The sequence below is a fragment of the Leuciscus leuciscus genome, assembly GCF_965113295.1.
Source record: "Leuciscus leuciscus genome assembly, chromosome: 2".
In the NCBI taxonomy this organism is placed as follows: Eukaryota; Metazoa; Chordata; class Actinopteri; order Cypriniformes; family Leuciscidae; genus Leuciscus; species Leuciscus leuciscus.
In genome coordinates, this window is record NC_138726.1 from 5,712,852 (window position 1) to 5,737,722 (window position 24,871).

At 37.7% G+C, this 24,871-nt stretch overlaps 1 protein-coding gene and 1 long non-coding RNA gene across 5 annotated transcripts in view; one reads left to right on the forward strand and one right to left on the reverse strand.

The window, feature by feature from the left end:
- The window catches only part of ano1a (anoctamin 1, calcium activated chloride channel a), a 63,827-nt gene that overhangs the window by 18,886 nt on the left and 20,070 nt on the right, over positions 1–24,871 (reverse strand). For all 4 annotated transcript variants that reach the window (XM_082160910.1, XM_082160911.1, XM_082160909.1 and 1 more), the window contains exons 4-12: positions 20,864–20,962; positions 20,617–20,768; positions 19,486–19,540; positions 16,545–16,596; positions 11,475–11,530; positions 11,335–11,376; positions 6,046–6,110; positions 2,686–2,820; positions 404–564 (exon numbers count right to left, since the gene is read on the reverse strand). In XM_082160910.1, coding sequence (XP_082017036.1) covers positions 404–564; positions 2,686–2,820; positions 6,046–6,110; positions 11,335–11,376; positions 11,475–11,530; positions 16,545–16,596; positions 19,486–19,540; positions 20,617–20,768; positions 20,864–20,962 — 817 coding nt within the window. The remainder of the gene's footprint in view (positions 1–403; positions 565–2,685; positions 2,821–6,045; positions 6,111–11,334; positions 11,377–11,474; positions 11,531–16,544; positions 16,597–19,485; positions 19,541–20,616; positions 20,769–20,863; positions 20,963–24,871) is intronic.
- LOC309492209 lies at positions 6,117–10,585 on the forward strand. The gene is made up of 2 exons (XR_014203464.1): positions 6,117–7,302; positions 7,797–10,585. It is a non-coding gene; the product is annotated as an uncharacterized lncRNA (long non-coding RNA).

Genomic DNA, 24,871 nt, shown 5'->3' on the forward strand with positions numbered 1-24,871 from the left:
TAAATAAATAAAACATTATTGAACAAAAATATAGTACATTAATTTCAAAATAATAATAATAATAATAATAATAAAAACAGCACCAGAGGATTAAAGTGGACTCAAGTTATCAAGTAGCTTTGTCATAGGGTGTCATTTTTCATTTCAAAAGCCTGTAACTGCAGGGGATCAAAACAGGAAAGGCAAATTTAGGGCTTTTGCTAAAATACCCAGCTTTTTAAGAAGCTCAGCATCTGAGCGGGGATGAGTATGGGGGATTTAAAGAGAAGTGTAAAACCAGGGCACAAATCCCTTCCAACATTTGCCAGATCAAATCTGTCCTCAATATGTACGGACACAACAGTTGGTGTACAGCAGCAAGAAAGCGTGTGTGTGAACATGAAAGGAGAACGGAGCTGCTGACCCCACAGTGCCATGAAGATGGCGAAGAAGACGGTGGCCGCGTTGTCGAACAGGTGGCTGGCCCTGGCCGTCCCGCAAGCCGTGACCAGTTTCCAGTAGCTGCAGGCTCGGTCACACATTGGGCACATGGTGATGTTGTTTCTCTCGTCGCAGATCTCCATGCTGAAAAAATAAATAAATAAAATGATTTCAGAAATGCATCATATCTTTTGCATAGAAAAGCTATTAACTATTCATCTCTGTTGTAATACGTAGTGAGCCACCTAGATGTCAAAATAGGCAGCTACTTTGGCTTTAAGTATCTCCTAAGGATACTTGCATCCTCAACAAAATGAATAATATTAAACTGAGTGCACTGTATAAATAGTGATCTTCACATTAAGCACAGGAAACTCAGCTGATTTCAATTAGAGTTTGGCTTCTGCATGTTGCAACATGATACTCTAACAAGCAAGTGACGAAAAAAGAAAAAAAAAAGTTATCCTTTATTATTAAATATTATTACAATTTTGCTAAAGATATTGTGAGCATATTGAATAGTTGTGCTTGGTGTCAATGGTTATAATAATGCAATGCAATGAAACTATTTTTTGGCCATGCTGTCATGCAAAGAAAGGTAACACTTTAGTTTAGGGTTCAATTCTCCCTAATAACTAGTTGCTTATTAGCATGCATTGTACTAGGATATTGGCTGTTTATTAGTTCTTATAAAGCACATATTAATGCCTTATTCTGCATGAACATATTCTACATCCCTTAATCCTTAACAACTAAGTATTATAAATGCATCATTCATCCATTTATTCATATTAATAAGCAGTAATTAGGAGTTTATTGAGGCAAAAGACGTAGTTAATAGTGATAATTGGACCATAATCTAAAGTGTGACTCAAGGAAATTATGAACAAGAGAGAACCAACACAACATTAATAACTGATAATGTTGTAATCAATGTTTGCTTTTTCATGTGAGCTTTTTGTTTTTCTATGCATTGTTTTTTGCATAGTAAAATAAAACCTGTAGCTGTAGTTTGCCTTTTGTTGCCAATTTTTTTTGTCAGATCCATACCTTAATCAAGCGTTTTGTTCTTCCCTCATATTTAAAATATTAAAAAAATATATATATAAAAATTGTACTCCTATTTTGATGGTTTAATCGAACTTGTAGGGTCACTAAAAACAAATATCCCCTCCAGAAATCACTTTTAGCCATTACTGTATCTTGGGTAAATAGTTGTGATATCCAGATAATTATGGTAATATAGCCTAATATGAGAATGTCTAAATAAATTACAAATAAAAACTAAAATCAATCATTAAAAAAAATAAAAAAAATAAATGAAGGGGAAGCATTGTCTCATAAATTACAAAAATGTCTGTCAATGGCAGGGAAAGAGTTAAAAGGAAGAGTGATGTGACATGTCCCAAATTTTGTAGTGTGTTGCAGCCATCAAAACCCACATTTGTTCATGTTCAGTGATCAAAAGTTTGTCAGTGATCTTTACTTTGTACTTTTGTCAGTTAAATAATCGTTAAAGAGAATTAACAATTCCCAGGTTTTTGATTTTACTGCATTTTACAAAATGTCCCAACTTTTCTGGAAATGGGGTTGCATACACACACACACACACACACACACACACACACACACACACACACACAAATATCAGCCAATAGAGAGCAAATGTATTACCCAATTAATTACCCACAAACACATACACTGTTTTGTACAGACAATTATGCCTAGGTAGGCATCGCACTAGGTTTGGGAACAGCTTGTTTTCAGCAGTGGCATCTGTGGAATTAATGAATGTCGTCGTGAGACAGCCAGCGAACACTGAGTCACTCTCATTATACACTACATTACAGTCCATTACAGTCGCAGCATTTCAAACCCACTCTAAACTCCCTAATTGCCACGCACTTCAGCATCCAGACGTTCTTCTTGCAAAGTGCAGCAGTGGTTTCTTCCACAAATGCCTAGGCATATTCTTCTTTAGAAAATCTTCCTGCAAAGTTCAAAGGCATTGCAAAAAGAGTACACACTGCTGTCCGGAGACATTGTTGAGACTTGTTTCCAGTGCCAGTGGAATGCGTTTAAACTCCATGAAACAGAATGTGTCAATCAAAAGTATGTGACAAACACAAACTAATCTGACATAATTAAAAGGAAGAAAATGTTATGTACAAAGCTGTCAGTGGTTTAGGGAAGGGTCAAATGCTAGTGTACATTGTGTACAAAAACAATCCAAATAAACCATCACATAAATGACATAAAGTTGACCTGGGAATGTTGTCGTCCACAGTGGCACAGCCGTACAGGAACACGATAACACCCACAACCGCTGCCGGGATTAGCATCTGAGTATACACACCCAGCCAGGCGAAGTACAGGCCCACTTTCTCACCAAAATACTTCCTGAGAGAGAAATAAAGAAGAGGAATTAGGGCAATGAAGTAAAGCAAAATAAGTTAAAATCACTATCTAGTAAACATCAGAAACAGATCCTCTTCAGGACTCGACGATAGGACTGCATGACTGTCGCTCAGGATGGTCGACGCAACCGTCTCAGTGCTGCATCACGAGAGTTTATCATTTGCACGTGTTTTTAAGCCTTGCCTATTTAAATAGTCAAGCCCAAGAAGATGTGAAAGAACTCAATTCAATAGTGTGAGAAATGTTGTGTGCGCACCCAGAAAGCCACTTCTCAGAAAGCGTGCATTGAGCTCTCTTTCACGTCTTCTTGCACTTGAACAGACATTTTCACACAAAATTACGTCAAAAAATGCCGGTCTTGGCGAGTATACTAGTAAACATAGGCCCGGTTTCACAGACAGGGCTTAGATTAAGCCAGGATTATGCCTTAGTTCAATTTTTATAAATGTGCCTTAGAAAAAAAATGACTGGTGTGCATCTTGAGACAAAACAATGACACTGACCTATTTTAAGACAGATCAATGCAAGATGCTTTCAGTTAAAACAACTCAAACATGCATTTTAGTCTGGAACTATCTTAAGATGTCTTGTCTGTGAAACCGAGGGATAGTCTGTTATATCTTAAGTAAACAAACAGTTGAGAAATAAAACACGTGTAAAAGTATATTGGATCCGTGCAGCTTTTAAAGTGACATCATCCTAATAAACCTGCGTCTGTCTTTGGTTTAATGTTAATCAAACAGCAAAGAACAAAGAAAAATCACTCGCTGCTCTTGACTGAATAACTCTTGTAACTTTAATAAGGATTAATCTATATTTAATTTATACAGTGAAGACTATGCAATGCTATTTTATATTTGATTAATAATTTTCTCTACCTGAAAATTACTACAGTAAAACTTACCTGAAAAACATGAAAAGCAGTGTTTATTTTATTTGTATGTCTGTTCTATTGTATTTGTGCTATTGCTCGTAATTTGTTCTTATTTTATTAATGACAGTTTAAAAATATGCTGAAATTTATATGAGTTAGGCTAGTAGTTTTCGGTGTTGCAGCCTTATTTATTAAAGGTGCATTAAGCAAGATTCTGAGTTTTTGCAGAACTATGCCACCTCTGGCGGCAAGTGAAACTGCAGCCAGAGATGTGCACGCTCATGGACCACACGCACACGCACGCTTGCACGAGCACGAGCTGTTCATAACCAAAGGAGCATCAGCCGCAAATCTTTTGTTTACAATCATAATGTCTTCAGAGGTAATAAAGTTATAAATCTGCAAGTCATTTTAAAAATGTGAAAGGAAAGGCAATTGAGTAAATTACACACTTATGTGTGAGGGAAAAACGGGGGTAGTAGAAAACTTTGTTTTTTATTTCCATCTATCTCCATGTTGAACTGTGTTATGTGTTTACTGTATCCACTTATGATTGTATTATTATGGAAACACGTTCATGAACAATATAAGTTGTTACTTTGTAAAAGCTCAAAGCACAGTCGGTCAAAAAAGTACACTCAATTGTCTCAAGGTAATAAACAAGTAAATGGCACTATGACGTTACCATAAAAGCCAAACAGGCTAATCCGCCGAAGATTTGCGGGGGTTTATCCTGTTTTATTGATCTGCTAAGTAGCATATTCCAATAGCAATACATCCTAATTAAGCAGTAATTTGCTCAAAAATTTGTGTCTAATTATCTAACTTATATATCAGCATTTTATATCACACTCAAGATATTTGAACTGTTTTAATCGAATAGCAAATCATTAAACTACATGTAGTGCAGATTTATTTAGTAGATATTTTGCCAGGGACAATACACACTGATGAACATTTATGTGAAATGTGTCAATACTTTTCAACTGCTGTCCCTATGTTTACTCTCGTCTTATTCCGACGCCTGTCTGAGTCCAATTTTGCCCTTTTGGTTGCACTAGAGACAAGTTTTCTTTTTTTTATCTTGCGTGGAGTTTGCGTTGGTGTTTGAAATGAACTACAAGCAGGTCTCTTACAATCCATCTTCTACGGAGAATGCCGGCGAATACACAAACCTGCCAGACATAGCTATGTACGCGTGCCGTGCGTGCATGACGTCACGCCCAGTCTAAAATTCCGGCCCGAATCCCTCTTATTTATTTTACTGTACAGGATTATAGAGACAATCTCAGTGATCAGAGAAGGGCTCATTCAGCCCATCAGGCAATTGTTTAAGCATGTATGGGTTAGAAAACGGGTATTTTTAACATGAAAAGTTGCTTAATGCACCTTTAAGGTAATGGGTAAAAAACAACGAAGACTATAACTAGGCCTATTTTATTTGTTTATTACTTTTTTGTGGTGGGGCCAGTGAACATTTAGTCAGGACAAGTAAAAATGTAAACGGGCCAGTAGAAAAAATCTGAAGGTCTGGCTTCGAGAGAGCAAGACTAACCACAATGTTAATGGATTGTTGATTCTAAAAATGTCATGTTAAGTATTTTTTTTTTTTTTTTTTTTTTTTTTTTATAAATACTGTAAAGCACATTGGACAATGTAAATTGTATTTAATTGTGCTATATAAATAAATTGCCATTGCCAAGTAATGATATAAGTAAAAAAATAATAACTATGTAATAATAATAATAATAATAGGTTGCACCACATAATTTTTAAAATTGCAATAGGCAGTAAAGCCGTTGTTTAAATAATATTTTTTCATTAAAATAAATAAATATAATAATAATAATAATAATAAATGACCTTGACATTTTTAACTGTATGCCCCCTCTTCATAATATCAAAATATATTTTTTTTATTCAGAAAATTAAAACATGTTCATCATAGAAGAAGTGTATTCAATTCATTGTATGTATTCATTGCATTTTATATGTATTTTTTTAAATAAATTAATAGATCCAGAAAGAAAAATGAGTGTCATGTCATTGCTATCATTCCAACAGGTCAGTCACGACAATAACGGTACATTAGTCCAGGTCATTTCTTCAGACATCGCTCATCCTATGCGAAATCATGATTAACATCACTGAGTGTGTGTCCTTTAAACAAATCCTGTCTGAATAGGACTTTTGACAATCTGATTAAAGCATATCAGTATAATGTATTTCTATAATCTCTCCTCTTGCTTCATAATCAGGCAAACCTGTCTCTGGCAGCATTCAGCATCAGATAAATACACATATATATATATATATATATATATATATTATACCTGACCAGTCCGATGGGCTGGTACTTGTAGAATATGCTGTAACTCGCCCACTCTTCATACAAGATCTGCAAAGACAGAACTAAAATTACATTCATTCTGGAATAGCGATACATGCAGCGTGTCTGAAATACAGTGAGTGCACGTCTTAGAGCTTTAATGGAAATGGCAATATAACTGATTGATCCAGTGACAGCTGATGAAAAGGACAGATGAAGCCTGTCTCTCCCATCATGTTACTAATTTCTCAATGTAATGACTTCGATTCGGTGTGCCTGCAGGCCTGTAATGTTATAGTTATATAATGTAAACATTAAGATTATATGACAAATAATCTACTAATAACACATCCAACAGCGATACCAGTGGATAATGTTTTAGAAGCGGAAAGGGTCTGTTTTGTTTCGCTTGAGCTTGCCGAGTTCACATTGAGGTCTTAAGCATGCCGTGAATGTGTAAGGAATAGCAAAATACAGTCAAAAAGTGCCTGTCTATCACGTTTACGGTCCACAAATCGCCTCGAATGGGTCAAAATGGTGGAAATGGATGGATTAATTAGTGAACAAGCGGTTAGCACTCAGTCAAATATACATTACACCTCCATGCATGCAACCATTAGTACATTGATCTGTTTTTTTGTTTTTTTTTGTTACAATAACAATAGCCAGTGGTAACAAATAAAATACTTGTTACATATTTTTGAAGCAATGTAGAAATGTAAAAAAAAAGTATAAAAAAATTATAAATATTTATTTTAAGAAATATTACAGTAGTATCAATTCACAGATGGATCAACAAACGAAGCTACTGGCCATTTTCCCAGTATCGTATATATTACATAAAAAAAAAAATTATGTGTAATAAACATGTGATATTTTGCCATAGTTGTTACATCAAAGCATACATTTTTCCCACAAATGCACACTACAATTCATCATTACATGCATTAAAATGAACAAATAATGGCAGCTCAATCAAAGTGCTGCTAACCCCGCTTCGAAATTACAAGTGGGAAATGTTCCTTCACCCGGGGTTAAGCGCAGTGTGAAAAGCCCTAATGAGGGTGAGTAATTGATGACAGAATTTTCATTTTTGGGGTGAACTAAATGTATTCTTTATGTGCTATAATATGCAAATCTGTGAGAGAAGTGAACTCTAAAGACATTGTGTAAGACTCTGGCTCTGTTTACACCTGGTATTAAGATGCGTTTTGGTCGATCAGATCACATGTGGACGAGGCTAAATACAGGTGTAAACGGGGTCTACATTTTTTGTCCATTTCCAGAGTTGGTTCAAAACACATTCCTTTTTTCGTAGTGTAAACGCTCATGTGGTCGAATGTGTTCAAACAGCCACAAAAGACCGTCTTCTCTCCGTCTACTGATCTAATGCGGGAACATTATGGGAAGAGCTCGAGCCAGACGGGATTTAAACTGTCGGCTGGAGACTCAAGTTTGGTTTGAAGATGAAAAACATACCAAGCACAATGTTCTCTCACCGTTCCTGATCTCTAACACACACTCACAGCGTTCGGCTGGTCTTGTGTCTGTCAGAGCAGAAATGAAAGCTGATGCTCTTGATGTTTTCCCGTCGTCTCCGATCGCGTTCATGTGTAAATTGCATGAGCTTATTTCGTCCATTAGATCGAAGGATCTGAAAAAGCCCACACATTTACCCACCCACAGACTCTCCCCTCGAAGAAATCAGGACAGAAGTGGTTGAAAGTGGATAATATAGACGGATTAAAACACCAGGTGTAAACAGGGAATGTGTCTCCCTCGTCTACTTGTGATCCGATCAACCAAAACGCATCTTAATACCAGGAGTAAACAGAGCCTTTGTTACTCACGCTTGTATGCTCCAGTAATAGAAATCACATGAGACAGAGTCTGGAACAGTATGTGATTGAATAAATAAGCCATCATTGGCGGGAGCATAAAAACAGCTCAACAAAACCACACTTCACATATTTTTGGTACCCTGGTAACCCAGAGTTCTCGCGAGAGCACAAGTTGAATTTGCTCAGCGAGTTACTCTGGTGTCGAGTAACGATGCTCATTAAATATGCCCTTGTATCCGAGCTGCACCAATCACATCGGGTTATCTGATATAGGCGGGCCAGAGGCGAGCTAAACAGAAGACGACAGCGCTGTGACGTCGAAGTCATTAGTGAACATTGCAAGATGGCTATGGATGAACACCAGTTGTTTGAAACGGCTTTGGCTGCTACAATGAACGAGTTAGACTTGGCTTTTTATCTAAAACAGGAACAGAAGACGCCGCTCGAATCGTTCCTTTGCAAGAAGGACGTTTTTGTTGTTTTGCCGACCGGATACGGCAAGAGTCTAATCTACCAGTTAGCTCCGCTGGTAGATTATGGGGTTTATTGTTGTGATTGGTCGTAGTGTTATCCAATTGCGTGCAGTGAGATTTTCAAATGCATGCTTGGTGCCGCCCCTCGAGCTGGCCGATTTTCATTAGTCGACGCCAGACCATTAATCTTTTAGATTTAGGTCTGGATTTCCAGGCTATATTTTTGGTGCATTTGCTAAAGAAAAAAAGGCAAGCTTTTTAAATGTGTATACAGTAAAAAAAAAAAAAAAAAAAAAAAAACATGTCTTAAAGGGTTAGTTCACCCAAAAATGAAAATCAGTAATTACTCTCCCTCATGTTGTTCCAACCCCGTAAGACCTTTGTTCATCTTCAGAACACAAATTAAGATATTTTTGATGAAATCTGAGAGCTGGATCACTCCTCCATAGGCTTCTAAGACAATATTACTTGCTGGCCCAGAAAATGCATTAAAGAGATCGTTAATATAGTCCAAGTGACTCCAGTGGCTCAATCTTAAGTTTATAAAGCGACGAGAATACTTTTTGTGCGCAAAAACAAACAAAAATAATGACTTTATTCCACTTTTCATTTCCTTCTCTCTGGGCCTCGAGTCTTTTCACGTAGTGTTTTTGCGCAGCACGTCTGTGTTACACGTCACCACGTAGGCTCACTATTGGCCGACGCTGGTCATGTGGTGATGCGTGGTGACGAGGCCCAGAGAGAAGGAAATGAAAAGTGGAATAATGTCGTTATTTTTGTTTGTTTTTGCGCACAAAAAGTATTCTCGTCACTTTATAAACTTAAGATTGAGCCACTGGAGTCACTTGGACTATATTAACGATCTCTTTAATGCATTTTCTGGGCCAGCAAGTAATAGTGTCTTAGAAGCCTATGGAGGAGTGAGACAGCTCTCAGGTTTAATAAAAAATATCTTAATTTGTGATCCGAAGATGAACGAAAGTCTTGCGGGGTTGGAACAACATGAGGGCGAGTAATTACTGACAGAATTTTCATTTTTGGGTGAACTAACCCTTTAAGAGTGGAATCAACTCCACTCCAAAAAGAAGAACCGAGAAATGTGCATCAGGTGTTCTTTGCTTTTTTATGTTTTTAATTAATTTATGAAGCCACTGCAAACATTATCATTACATATTATATTGTTATATTATAATGCCATCATACTCTGTGCAGGTAATTAGCTTAATTTGCTGTAAATAGAAAAGCCGACATTATCACTGCTAAATACCTTAAAGTATTGTGGTATTCCGTCATGTTTCTCACTGACACACACACACACACACACAACTCGTAAAGATCGGGGCTTAAAGAAAATCCCGAGCTTCCCACTCGTATTTACGACATTGTGGTGGCGTTCATGTGCGTTCAACTCGTCAACACGATCTTTACGAGATGACTTGAACGCAGTGTGTCATCAACACACGACAAGCCCCAAAACTGCAACTCTCTCCAAGGGACCGCAAGGTTTGTTGTGAAAAGACTGAAACATTTACTCTTTTTCAGTTCTTGAAAATAGCGGTGCTGAATTATTTAGAGAAGGACTCCACTGCCCACTAAGACTCAACAGTGCGCCTGCAGGAGTGCGGATCACAGATGGCTGACGTGGGAAATGATCCTGTTGCCTTGGTGACCTGACAGTTATTGGAGGTTTTTCTGCAGGCGAGTCCAGAGTCCCACCGGGTCTCCGCTATTAAAGCTATAGGTCTAGATCCTGGAGCCCATTTATGGTGTTTAGTTATATCAAGTGGTCAATATGAGATTCAATGAGCAGATTTTTTTAGAGCATGCCATAAAATAGTCTACACAGGTGAAAATAAATGTGTGATAAAACCAGTTTTGGAGAACAGATTCAATGATAGCATCTCTTCCCGCTACAGATGGTAAAGTGAAGAACATTGACCAATATGGAAATACTCATTACTTTTTATAGCCTATTGAATATTGCTGGAAACCTTACCGCCGGCTCCATTCGGGACACAAAGATCCTATGAATTACGGACACATTATCTCCAAAGGAAGGAAATGTTTTTTTAGGTTATCGTGCTTGAGATGTTTCACTGAGATTTCTGGACAAAACAGGCTATAGAATAAAATGATTTCTGATTAACCTGTTAAAAATGTTACGAAATATTTATTTGTGTTTGGAGGAAATGTCCTGTTATACACACGAAATGTCCGTCCTGGTAGAAACTCAATGTTCTGTAAGATACAAAAATGCGTATATTGACAGACATATTTTTATAAATATTGCCAACTGAGAAAACTAGAAATCTATAACAATTAAGAATGAATTGAGAAAGTTATATTACAAAATGAACTACAACATTCAAATTAATTAAAAGGCATAAACATTTTTAATTATATAATATACATATTTTTGGATTTATATACCAGGACAGATATAAATAATATATGTAGTGTTTTTCCTTCTTTCTTTTTTTTACTATCATTGAGATACCATTATAGTTTTTATGAATACTTTGAATCATTTATATTTATTTATATATATATATATATATATATATATATATATATATATATATATATACACACACACTTTTAATTTTCATCTTAGTTAAAGCTTTAATTTTGATGTGTGTTCTGTTATTTTTAATATATCTATAATATATTGTTTTTATTCATTTTATTGTAGTTTTAATTATTTTAGCACACCATGTTAAACTAAATAAAAATGAGAAATACTGCCTTGGCAACTAGTTGAAATAAAATAAGTTATAAATAATAAATATATAAAATGGTATCAGACTGTAATCAAATTGTAATATATTGAAATCAATATGATTTTAATTGGCATATGAAATGCTACCACTTTAAAAACAGGTTCTTGGCAGGTTCTGAACGTTTTGTTGCAAGAATCAGTGTGAAATACAAGTCCAAGATTTGAGTATGTATTCTAATATATTTAAAAATGTATTTTACCTTTCTGTCATTTGTTTCAGCATTTACACCGTCAATATCTCCCTGTAATTAAAGTATTTAAATTAACACAAGAAATAGAACAAATCAACTGAAGAGAATTGGAAAGATGTAAAAAGGGAGTAAAATATGACGTGACTCACATCGTGTAAAGGGTAAGCCTCAGTGTAAACGCCACTGCCGAGGAGACTGCTGATTCCTGTCCACACCAAACACAAGCACTTCACAGTTAGATTTATTAAACACAGAGTACAGTACAATCAACCAATCACTGTCCTTGGATATTATGGGAAGGTTTTGAAGACAGCGTTGTGTTGTTGAAATTCTGGTACACACTTTACACAACTAAAGGCCCCAATATACTTCAGGCGAAATCAAAGAATGAAGCGGTGTGATGTCATTTAGAACAAAATCAGGCCAAAAGTTCGTTTCAGGAGTTTGAAATTGAGTTTTACTGTCCGTAAAAGTTCATTCTGGCTGTTAAACACCTTCGAACTACCACTGGTCCGTGGCGATGATGTAATAGGTGGGTGTGGCTCTGAGGCTCCGCCTTCTTTTACGTGGAAATCTTTTGTTCAGTAAGTAAAATCATAAACACTTGAGAGCCGCTTTACAGCAGAAACTGAAGTTGTAATTCTACTTGAATAAGAAACTGACACTGTTTTTCATGTTTAATACTGTAAAGCTGCTTGATTTTAAGCAATCTATTGTATAAAGTGCTATATAAATAAACGTGACGTGATTGGAGAGCTGAACTGCAGAGCTGGTGCAAACATATCCACATCGCCACGATCAGATGCTTTCTGAACCGCTGTTTTCTCCAAGCTGTTACTTTAGTTTTTTTTTTTCTTTTGTTATAGAGAAGAAAGTGCGTAGCACATATTTACATATTCATCTAAACGCCGCTCTCAGCAGTGTGGGATATTCTTTAAAAAAAGTTTTAATTCTACCCCTAAACGAAGAACGAAAAAGAACTAAGTATATCGGGGCCTAAATTGTACAAAATAACAATATTCTAGCTATTGTACGGTGGCCGAGAGAGCTCAACGCGCTGCAACTGAAGAAAACACATGCAAATAGAAAAACACCTGCAAATTAAGACAACATCTTCATCAGTTTCACAACACATGTGTGCTCCAAATACTCACAACAATCTATACATTAGTTACATTGTACAAATGTTGTCATGTTTAAATAAGTTTCATAAGAAATGTTAGGTAGTGCATGGTCCAAAGATGAGATGGCAAGTTTTAAATTTGAGACACTCATACACAGATACAGTGAGGAAAATAAGTATTTGAACACCCTGCTATTTTGCAAGTTCTCCCACTTGGAAATCATGGAGGGGTCTGAAATTGTCATCATAGGTGCATGTCCACTGTGAGAGACATAATCAAAAAAAAAAAAAAAAAAATCCAGAAATCACAATATATGATTTTTTAACTATTTATTTGTATGATACAGCTGCAAATAAGTATTTGAACACCTATCTATCAGATAGAATTCTGACCCTCAAAGACCTTTTAGTCTGCCTTTAAAATGTCCACCTCCACTCCATTTATTATCCTAAATTAGATGCACCTGTTTGAGGTCGTTAGCTGCATAAAGACACCTGTCCACCCCATACAATCAGTAAGAATCCAACTACTAACATGGCCAAGACCAAAGAGCTGTCCAAAGACACTAGAGACAAAATTGTACACCTCCACAAGGCTATTTCAGACCCCTCCATGATTTCTAAGTGGGAGAACTTGCAAAATAGCAAAATTGAAGTATGTTCAAATACTTATTTTCCTCACTGTATATAACGGATATAATTTGTATAACATGTATATTTATTTGCAACATTTATGAAAACAGCAATAATAATAGATTTCTGGTAATAACAGCTATTCAGCTGATGGACACGGTGTTGCATTGTCATGGGAACATCCCAGGTAAAAATAACGAGGACATTACGTTGTCTTTCATCGCTCCCGTCACCAAGTGCGATCCAAACGACTACATAATGGCATGTGCTGTGCTCACTGCAAAGTCCCCACTTCAAGGGCTCTGCCGTCTGCCCTTCGAAGGGAGTATGGCATAGGGATGCTCACGAGCAAGAAGCACGTCCCAGCCGGGTTCGTCACTTATCGGCTTCCCCTGGAAACGTTTCCGTCGTGTTCTGTTCTATTTACAGCGCGTTTCTGTATTTGGTTGTGTTGTGAGTATTTGGAGCACACATGTGTTGTGAAACTGATGAAGATGTTTTCTTAAAGGGATACTTCACCGCTGGAAAGATGAATGTGTATTTAAATTGGGTCATTTATGTAGTAGAAATGTGACATTATTTTAGAAGTTGGTGCCTTCTAGACTGAGAAAAGCCAGAAAATTTATTTTTGGCTCATGTGGATGAAAGACAACAACTCCCAGAATGCACTTGCTTTGCTGCCCTACGAGGCCACTCCCAAGCCACGCCTACCGGTTACAGAGGGCAGTTTCGGGAGAAATGATACGACTAATGATGATACAACATTGTAACAATTTCCTTGTTACAATGTAATTATACAATTAAGCACTGGGTAATATTAAATGTACTTACTATACTAGATGTACCGCATCGCGGTACAAAATATGACCGCCGCTCAGGCCTGCACTGGCTTTCCACAAAAATAAATGACGTGGAGTAATTTGGCTGTATTGCGTGTTTATGAATATACCTAAAAAAAGTAATAGTATGTGCATGTCTGTCTGTGTGTGTGTGTGTGTGTGTGTGTGTGTGTGTGTGTGTGTGTGTGTGTGTGTGTGTGTGTGTGTGTGTGTGTGTGTGTGTGTGTGTGTGTGTGTGTATGTGTGTGTATTTGTGTATGTGTGTGTCTGTGTGTGTGTGTGTGTGTGTCTGTGCGTGTATGTATGTGTGCGTACATGTGAACGCGTGTGTGTTTGTGTGTGTGTGTGTCTGTGCATGTGGATTTGTATGTGTGTGTATGGGTGTGTGTCTGTGCGTGTGGATGTCAGTGTGTGTGCATGCTTGCGTTTGTTTGTATTCCTGCATGTGTGTGTGTGACAGTATCATCCTAAACCAGCAACCCTTCGCTCAACAGCACCATCTACAGGCCGATGAGTGTACAGTCACTAAATGTGCACATAAATGAATTTATTTTATACCCCCCCATGGATGAAATTCTACAAAACTTAGCAGAGGATACCCCCAGAGGTTGTCAAGTTAATCATACACATGAAATATGGTGCCCCCGGGGACCAAACGAAATTTTTCCTTAGAAGTCTAGTGGGGCTACATGCCCACCAAATTTCATGTTCCCCGGTGTTTCGGTGTCCCTGGTATCGTTGACGAAAAATTTACGGGGGCCCCAGCGCGGGGGGGGAAGTGGCCCCCGCGGACCAAACGAAATTTTTCCGTAAAAGTCTAGTAGACCAACATACCATAAAAATTTCTTCATCCTCGGTGCCACGGTTCAGGTAGTTATTTAGGAAAAACTGAATTTTTTTGGGTTTGGGGGGGCCCAGCGCGGGGGGGGAGTGGCCCCCGGGGACCAAACGAAATTTTTCCTTAGAAGTCTAGTGGGGCTACATGCCCACCAAATTTCATGTTCCCCGGTGTTTCGGTGTCCCTGGTATCGTTGACGAAAAATTTAAGGGGGCCCCAGCGCGGGGGGGGAAGTGGCCCCCGGGGACCAAATGAAATTTTTCCGTAAAAGTCTAGTAGACCAACATACCACAAAAATTTCTTCATCCTCGGTGCCACGGTTCAGGTAGTTATTTAGGAAAAACTGCATTTTTTGGGGTTTGGGGGGGCCCAGCGCGGGGGTGGAGTGGCCCCCGGGGACCAAACGAAATTTTTCCTTAGAAGTCTAGTGGGGCTACATGCCCACCAAATTTCATGTTCCCCGGTGTTTCGGTGTCCCTGGTATCGTTGACGAAAAATTTACGGGGGCCCCAGCGCGGGGGGGGAAGTGGCCCCCGCGGACCAAACGAAATTTTTCCGTAAAAGTCTAGTAGACCAACATACCATAAAAATGTCTTCATCCTCGGTGCCACGGTTCAGGTAGTTATTTAGGAAAAACTGAATTTTTTTGGGTTTGGGGGGGCCCAGCGCGGGGGGGGAGTGGCCCCCGGGGACCAAACGAAATTTTTCCTTAGAAGTCTAGTGGGGCTACATGCCCACCAAATTTCATGTTCCCCGGTGTTTCGGTGTCCCTGGTATCGTTGACGAAAAATTTAAGGGGGCCCCAGCACGGGGGGGGAAGTGGCCCCCGGGGACCAAACGAAATTTTTCCGTAAAAGTCTAGTAGACCAACATACGATAAAAATTTCTTCATCCTCGGTGCCACGGTTCAGGTAGTTATTTAGGAAAAACGGCATTTTTTGGGGTTTGGGGGGGCCCAGCGCGGGGGGGGAGTGGCCCCCGGGGACCAAACGAAATTTTTCCTTCGAAGTCTAGTGGGGCTACATGCCCACCAAATTTCATGTTCTCCGGTGTTTCGGTGTCCCTGGTATCGTTGACGAAAAATTTAAGGGGGCCCCAGCACGGGGGGGGAAGTGGCCCCCGGGGACCAAACGAAATTTTTCCGTAAAAGTCTAGTAGACCAACATACGATAAAAATTTCTTCATCCTCGGTGCCACGGTTCAGGTAGTTATTTAGGAAAAACTGCATTTTTTGGGGTTTGGGGGGGCCCAGCGCGAGGGGGGGAGTGGCCCCCGGGGACCAAACGAAATTTTTCCTTCGAAGTCTAGTGGGGCTACATGCCCACCAAATTTCATGTTCCCCGGTGTTTCGGTGTCCCTGGTATCGTTGACGAAAAATTTAAGGGGGCCCCAGCGCGGGGGGGGGAAGTGGCCCCCAGGGACCAAACGAAATTTTTCCTTCGAAGTCTAGTGGGGCTACATGCCCACCAAATTTCATGTTCCTTCGGTGTCCCTGGTATCGTTGACGAAAAATTCAGTAAGGTGACGAAAAAAAAAAAAAAAAAAAACATTTTGACAATCCCTATATGACCGGCTAGCTACGCTAGCGGCGGTCATAATTAGGGTTTGGTTCAGGGTTAACTGCATTTAATTGTAATCACGCACAATTTACTATTGTTACTATAGTAAGTACATGTAGCATAAAAAGGACTGTAAATTAAAGTGATTTTTCAAAACATTTCAACAAACAACATGGTGGATTTTGCAATAGTTTGTCTAGCAGAAGTAATAATAAGATGAAACTTACCCATGATATACTTAGCCCGTGTGCATTTTGTCCGTTTTAAAATTTCATACACCTGTTGATGATTAATAAATAGGTTTATAAAAGATGATTAGAAATAAAGATGATTAGAAATAGTATTCACTTATTGGTGATATCAGACTCGAAATGAAACTAACATGACAACTAGATGAGTGAAGTTTGATGACAAACTTTGTTGTTGGCTTGACAAAGCCTTGACTGAAAGTTTGAAATAAGTTTAAGTTTTAAGATTTTACTCAGAGGCAGAGGTGGAAGTAACGAATTACAACTACTCACGTTACTGTAATTAAGTCGTTTTTTTGGGTACTTGTACTTTTTTGAGTATATTTTTAAATCTGTCATTTTACTTGTACTCAAGTACATATTAAGCTAAGTAATCTACTTCGCTACTTGTAAAATCACATTTCGTTACTGAGTACAATTTGAATTGATATTCAAATCTTTGAATGGCATTTCGGTAGCCAATAAAAATATTCGATCGTAAACGGACCAATAAAACCCCTGATATTTGGACTGAATGAAAGCCGCCGCAGTCGCAGCAGGTTTTGAAGAGCTGATCATGAAGGAGGCGAGGAGCTCAGAGTGATTAATGGCTGGACTGAAAGTTTGGAACAACAAACTACATAGTAGTACTGTCAAAATATCTATATTTTGATACATATCAATACTGAAATATCTGTCAATACTCATTTTGGCCTATACACCAATACGATACCAGCTGCGTGTTCTCATTCTCTCATCTCAACGACAGCGAGTTTGACACACCCGCCTCCTCTCAGCGCGGGATTGCAGGTAACGTTAGGCCTATTACGCATAATTTTATTAATACCTGCAAGTTTCTATGGCATATTTTAATGGCAAATGTCACGAACAATATTATAACGCGAGGGCACATTCATGTAATCGCAGAAAACTGGACGCGAGCTCTCAAATGTAGGCTACGAATGAACTGGACTCGGATATTGAGTGTGCGCTCTCGGACTGTGTGTCATATCATGTGTAATCGCGAATCTCTCCAAGTGGTTCTCACTGCAGACTCAAATGACGTCCAGCTCCAATCTCTCCATGCTCTTGAATTAAACGCTGTCAAAAGTTAGGAAAAATCTAGTCTTTTTGCAAATTAAATTCAGTTTGAATTGAAATCAAGCTTCCTCGTGCTGTGTGTGAGCTATTGCAACAGTTCACGTTACCCTATTGTAAAGACAAATACACTGAGTGAGTAAATATTAGATTATTGTAGTGGTTATTGATCAATGTTTAAATATGTAAACAAAAGCCTGAATTAAAATCTCTCCTTATAAAGTGGACGTGTCTCTTCAGAAGACTTGAATTAAACTTTTCCATTCAAATAGATTACTGTTACAATGAGTGTTGTGCTTTTCAATGCTTGAAAATAATGATTGCCTTGACAAAATGGATGGACAAAAATGTAGATATTAAAATATTTAGTATGTAGTAGTTTTCCCGATGGTATTAAAAATTATAGGCTAGGCCTACTGAATATTGACATATTTCAAGGTGTCATATTGAAGTTAGAAATTCCAGTATCCACTAATTAATGTCCTTCGACAATAAGGTAAAAATGTGTTAAAAGTAGCTATTTTCTACATAAATCTATGATTTGGTTGTATATTTTTATTGGTAATGCATTAACTATCGCCAGCTAAAAAGTAATTAGTAACTAGTACTCCGAGTAGTTTTTGAGAAGAGTAATTTGTACTTTTACTTAATTACTTTTTTGACACCAGTACTTTTACTTGTAATTGAGTATTATTTCAGCAATGTAACGGTACTTGTACTTGAGTACAAATTTTCAGTACTCTTCCACCTCTGCTCAGAGGTCAATAAAATGTTAACATGTTCTAACACATTGCTAACATGATTTAACACGTTGCAGGCATGTTTCTACCATGAATCACCATATTGCTGACATGTTTTAACATGATGCTAACATGATTTAACATGTTAATCTGACTTAGTATGGTGTTAGCATGTTGCTAGCATAATTTAGCACATTGTTAACATGTTTTAGAATGTTGCTAACATGATTTAATATGTTAATCTGACTTAGTATGGTGTTAGCATGTTGCTAGCATAATTTAGCACATTGTTAACATGTTTTAGAATGTTGCTAACATGATTTAACATGTTAATCTGACTTAGTATGGTGTTAGCATGTTGCTAGCATAATTTAGCACATTGTTAACATGTTTTAGAATGTTGCTAACATGATTTAACATGTCAATCTGACTTAGTATGGTGTTAGCATTTTGCTAGCATAATTTAGCACATTGTTAACATGTTTTAGAATGTTGCTAACATGATTTAACACATTGCTAGCATCTTTCTACAAATAGATAGAGGTTAAATAATCAGAAAGAGTTCATGTTTGAAAGTTTTGACCCCCATCAATGACAGTCTTTGGGGCTTTTTCATAGTGTTGATTGTCCGATCAGTTAGAAAAGACTATAAATCCGAGTCAGAACAGTCTGAAGGTCTGACCTGAGTTTTCTGGTCACAGCTAGAACGATTTGAGCCACATTCATTTTACAATGTTGGCCTCAGAAGAAGAAGCAGCTTAAATAGAAGATCAGTATGTTAGCTTTGTCAAGCCAATGTGACTAAATGTCAGACGATCAAAGTTCTTAATATCATACGATACCTTTAAGAGACCTAAAATAGCAATAAATAAATAAATACTGCTGCCAAAAATCAATCTGAGGTTAAACAGCATTTAAGAGGCAGCTGACAGATCAAGTGACTGAAATTATCGTCCACAAAAAGAACAACTTTGACGTCATTGACATTTTGGTGTGGAGACACAAAGGCCCTTTTGCTAATCAAATCAGGAGATAAATGACATCAGGTCTTAAATGTCACGTCACTGACTGCATGGGCTTTTCACAAGAGACTGGGTACTTACTATTGAGCTCCTGGTTTTGCTGTTGAAGAAGGAGTTTCTGTCTGATAAATCAAAGCTGTGAAAAGAGACCAAAAGTCATTTCATTCAATGTTTTGTGCCTCTCAATTCAATTTTACAGGCAATAACACACCATGGGACTGTAAAACTGAAGCACATTTAGGGGCCATTCACACAGAATGCATTTTCCCATTTTTCCATTCCACTGCACTACTTTTCCACTGTTTTTCAATGTAAACGCGCGCTAGACGGACGTCTTTAACCGTTTTACTAACGTCTTTTGCATCTCCCAGAATATTTTGTTGTATGAATAACTGAACATGCAATAAATCAAAAGAAAGAACAGACAGAACAAATAAAAAAAAATAAAAAAAATTTACACAACAATAAAAAGTTTTATTCTAGCTTCATGCATTCCTTTTTCTATCAACACTTGAATGTGGGTAAGCTTTAAAAAAAGGCAACAGTTTGAGCAAAAATCGCCAAAAATCGTGTTTATGTCAAAGACTACGATCGGATCAGATTCAGAACGATGATCAAACCACAGATTGAGTAGATCGAGTCCATCGACAGCCCAAAGCTTCACAGTCCTATCACTCGTCCTGGGTCGACATTTCATTCAGTAACCTTAGGCAGTTTTGATTTAAATGCTGTTTAATGTTGTTGATCACATTATTTTACATATGCATCTGCTTACATAAGCTATCGCTTGTTTCTGCATCTTCTTCGCATGTGTTTTGATCAGGAGATTCTGTACTCTCTCAGAAGATGTGCAATAGCGCCCCCTACCGTATAACAGTGAAAACACGGAAAGACGATTTTCGTCAATGGCCGGGAAAGAGTTAACAGCAAAAATGCGTTCTGTGTGAACCGCTCCTTACAATACACTGCATTTCAGAGGATTATTAAAGAGCATCCTTCATATTTCACTACATAAACTTCACCAGAAATGTGAACGTTTCTAACAATCAAGCCTTTTTGACTTCTGACATTTGGCAAAATCATCTGTTATGATTTTCATTCATTCAAGTCTTTGTAGAATGTAAGGAATATATCATTTACAACAGTTGGCAAAACTCTCTGAGGTCACCCTAAATATGATCTTAGCATGGCCGCGAATGACCACAGACTTACAGATGCCGTTTTTCTCGTGAGAACGGGTAGGAGAGGTGTTTCTCATTTTCCGTTCGGCTGTCCACAACTTTAGGTTGCAAGGGTGCAGTGACTTTCTGTATAAACATGTTGACCTTCTCTGCAATGCCGCTTCCATGACTGACTTCATATTTCTGAAAATGACATGACAGCACATCAGTGTACGTCAGTGTGCATAGAGTACACAGATTCTATTACAGATCACTTTATAAGATTGAAGAACAAATACCTTTATTGTTGGCATTTTGAGCTTCATAAACTCAGCTTCCCGACAAAGAACTTCCCAAGGCGCATGAATCTTCACGAATCCCACACCTGGGATTTTAGTCTGAAAAACAAAGATGAACAAACATGGCCTCAGCATATGAACAGAACACTGCTCTACCAAAGACTTAAGATATACAAAGATGGTGCATTCATATTACTGTGAATGGAAGAAAGTGCAATGCGCAATATGGCGGAATAAGTCCCGCCTTCTAAATAAAAGAGCCAATCACTGATTGGTAAAGTCATTGTGGCACTGCAGCATTGAAGGTGCAGCCTGAAAAATGCTGTTTTTTTGTCATGAGTTGAGGGTTTTGAAACAATTTATGAGATCAGATTTCAATGGTGATTTCAAATATGAAATTTAATCATTAGCTTGGTGAACAGATTTGGAGAATTTTATGATTTTCCATTCAAAGAGAGAGAAGCTGTACGGGCATGACTGAAATAGCTGCCCGAGAGGCGTTTCAAAGTGACATGACTTTTCTTAAAAGGAATTTAGCTCTACTCTCAGGATTAAAATCACTGAGGGAAAGAGGGTGATATCTGCAGATAATGTTATAGCAAATGTAACTGGCTTTCTGCATTTTCTGAAGAAAACGCGAGAGGTGTTTGCATGTGCAAAACGTGCGTTGCTTACTGGCCCACAGCAAGTTAAAGAGCCCACCAGCAAGTCTGTATGATATTCTGACCCCTGCGTATTGGTCGGGTCCATTTTTCAATCTTAGCGCCAGATTCACTAAACAGGGCAAATTAGCATGAGAGCGCAATCCCACAAAAGTGCAGATGGGAGTGAAAAGTTCTGCGCTTGATCTACTGACGACACGCAGATTAAAGTAGTCAGAATCGGATCATTTCCATAATGACAAACACAATCTACCAAGAGCAACGCAAATTAGCATCTGGTTTAAGACAAGCTTTTTGGGGATGTTAAATAATGGCAAAAACCAGTAAATTGACTAGAGCAAACCTTAGTAAATCATTTAAATATTCTCCCATAAACTCTGCGTCTGAAAGGGAAACTCCTACAAATGCATATGCAATAAGGTCAGCTGCCAAAATAACCCTGTCCATGCCTTTTAGCAATAATTTTCTTTAGTAAATCCTAACAAGTCGGTTTTTAACACCAAAAGAGGGTTTGCGCTGGTGCAAGCTGTTGGTAAATCTGGTCCTAAATCTGGAATTTTTCCAGTATGGTAGGCAATATTCCCAAGAAAGTAATAGCACAGCTCTTTTGACCGAGCTACAAAATTGTAGGCATCATTCATGTCTGTACGTCAAACAGTGTGAGATTAGTTATACAATTAAAACAGAATTTATTTCTTGGGTTAGACTCCAGGTTTGTTCAAATCACTAACCCCAAGTATGCGAGATATTAATAATGAATTACGCTTGTCATAGAGTAATCTGAAAGATAAGAAACAAGCAAACCATTCAGAAACGATTCACGAAATGAACAACATATTTTTACAAGTTTAACACACAAGGGGCTGGATTCACAGACAAGGCTTAGATTAAGCCAGGATTAGGCCTTAGTTCAATTAGGACATTTAAGTAGCTGTTATAAACATGTCATATACATTTTTTTTTTTTTAAACATTATTGGTGTGCATCTTGAGACAAAATAATTGCACTGAAATATTTTAAGATCTATGAGCTCTTAAAATGAGCTGTAAAAGAGCTCAAACATGCATTTTAGTCTGGGACTAGCTTAAGCCTTGTCTGTGAAACCGGGGGTTTCTTTCTTCACGAAGGACCTTTTGAGAGAAAATAAATTCAGAGAAAAAAGAAAAAAAAAACTCAGGCATGAAGAGAAGGACTTCTCTCTTGGTTTTCTGAAGCTGAAAAGAGGGTTATGTAAGATTTGCTTCAAATGACCCACTCTTGTTATAACTCGCATCCCACACACGGGGTCTGACCCAGTCTGTTCAATCCCAGCCACTGCTTTCAGTGAAGAACAACACAAACAGGTATTTCTACTTTTATCCTACATTATATACAAGTATTTATAAACCTAAATAAACTCCAATTAAATTAGAAATGACATCTTGACACCCAAGGTAAAGACATCCGTTAACACTGACATGATTTCCTGAAAAGCAAATATATTTCAGAATGTTGTTTTACAGATATAACCACATCTTACTTGTGATACATTAGTGAATAAAAAAGGGACTTTTAGAATAACAGATTTTTAGAACATTTAAATTTTAAATTAATCAAAATGCATCACTATTATTTTATCTATCTATCTATCTATCTATCTATCTATCTATCTATCTATCTATCTATCTATCTATCTATCTATCTATCTATCTATCTATCTATCTATCTATCTATCTATCTATCTATCTATCTATCTATCTATCTATCTATCTATCCATCCATTTCTATATAGCTAAACTTAAAATTTAAGTGATGAATAATAAATGTAAGTTTACATTTATTTTATATATAAAATTTTATGTAGCTCAAAACAAAAATGTGTATGTGTGTGTGTATATATATATATATATATATATATATATATATATATATATATATATATATATATATATATATATATATATATATATATATATATATATATATATATATATATATATATATATGCGCGTGTGCGTGCGTGTGTATATGCGCATGCATATGCATATGCATATATATATATATATATATATATATATATATATATATATATATATATATATATATATATATATATATATATTATACATATACACTCACCTAAAGGATTATTAGGAACACCTGTTCAATTTCTCATTAATGCAATTATCTAATCAACCAATCACATGGCAGTTGCTTCAATGCATTTAGGGGTGTGGTCCTGGTCAAGACAATCTCCTGAACTCCAAACTGAATGTCAGAATGGGAAAGAAAGGTGATTTAAGCAATTTTGAGCGTGGCATGGTTGTTGGTGCCAGACGGGCCGGTCTGAGTATTTCACAATCTGCTCAGTTACTGGGATTTTCACACAACCATTTCTAGGGTTTACAAAGAATGGTGTGAAAAGGGAAAAACATCCAGTATGCGGCAGTCCTGTGGGCGAAAATGCCTTGTTGATCCTAGAGGTCAGAGGAGAATGGGCCGACTGATTCAAGCTGATAGAAGAGCAACTTTGACTGAAATAACCACTCGTTACAACCGAGGTATGCAGCAAAGCATTTGTGAAGCCACAACACACACAACCTTGAGGCGGATGGGCTACAACAGCAGAAGACCCCACCGGGTACCACTCATCTCCACTACAAATAGGAAAAAGAGGCTACAATTTGCACGAGCTCACCAAAATTGGACAGTTGAAGACTGGAAAAATGTTGCCTGGTCTGATGAGTCTCGATTTCTGTTGAGACATTCAGATGGTAGAGTCAGAATTTGGCGTAAACAGAATGAGAACATGGATCCATTATGCCTTGTTACCACTGTGCAGGCTGGTGGTGGTGGTGTAATGGTGTGGGGGATGTTTTCTTGGCACACTTTAGGCCCCTTAGTGCCAATTGGGCATCGTTTAAATGCCACGGCCTACCTGAGCATTGTTTCAGACCATGTCCATCCCTTTATGACCACCATGTACCCATCCTCTGATGGCTACTTCCAGCAGGATAATGCACCATGTCACAAAGCTCGAATCATTTCAAATTGGTTTCTTGAACATGACAATGAGTTCACTGTACTAAAATGGCCCCCACAGTCACCAGATCTCAACCCAATAGAGCATCTTTGGGATGTGGTGGAACGGGAGCTTCGTGCCCTGGATGTGCATCCCACAAATCTCTGGTTTTTTGACAACATGGTTCAAAGGGAGTTACGTTTTTCTAAAAGTCTTATCAGTGTTTTATTATGTTTACATTCATATTGGCCTTGTCAAGCTCAAAAGTTATGGGAAAAAACAGTGATTCTTTTTGTACAGCAAAAAATATTGCTTTTGGCACAACGCTGGGTCTGAGGTGGAATA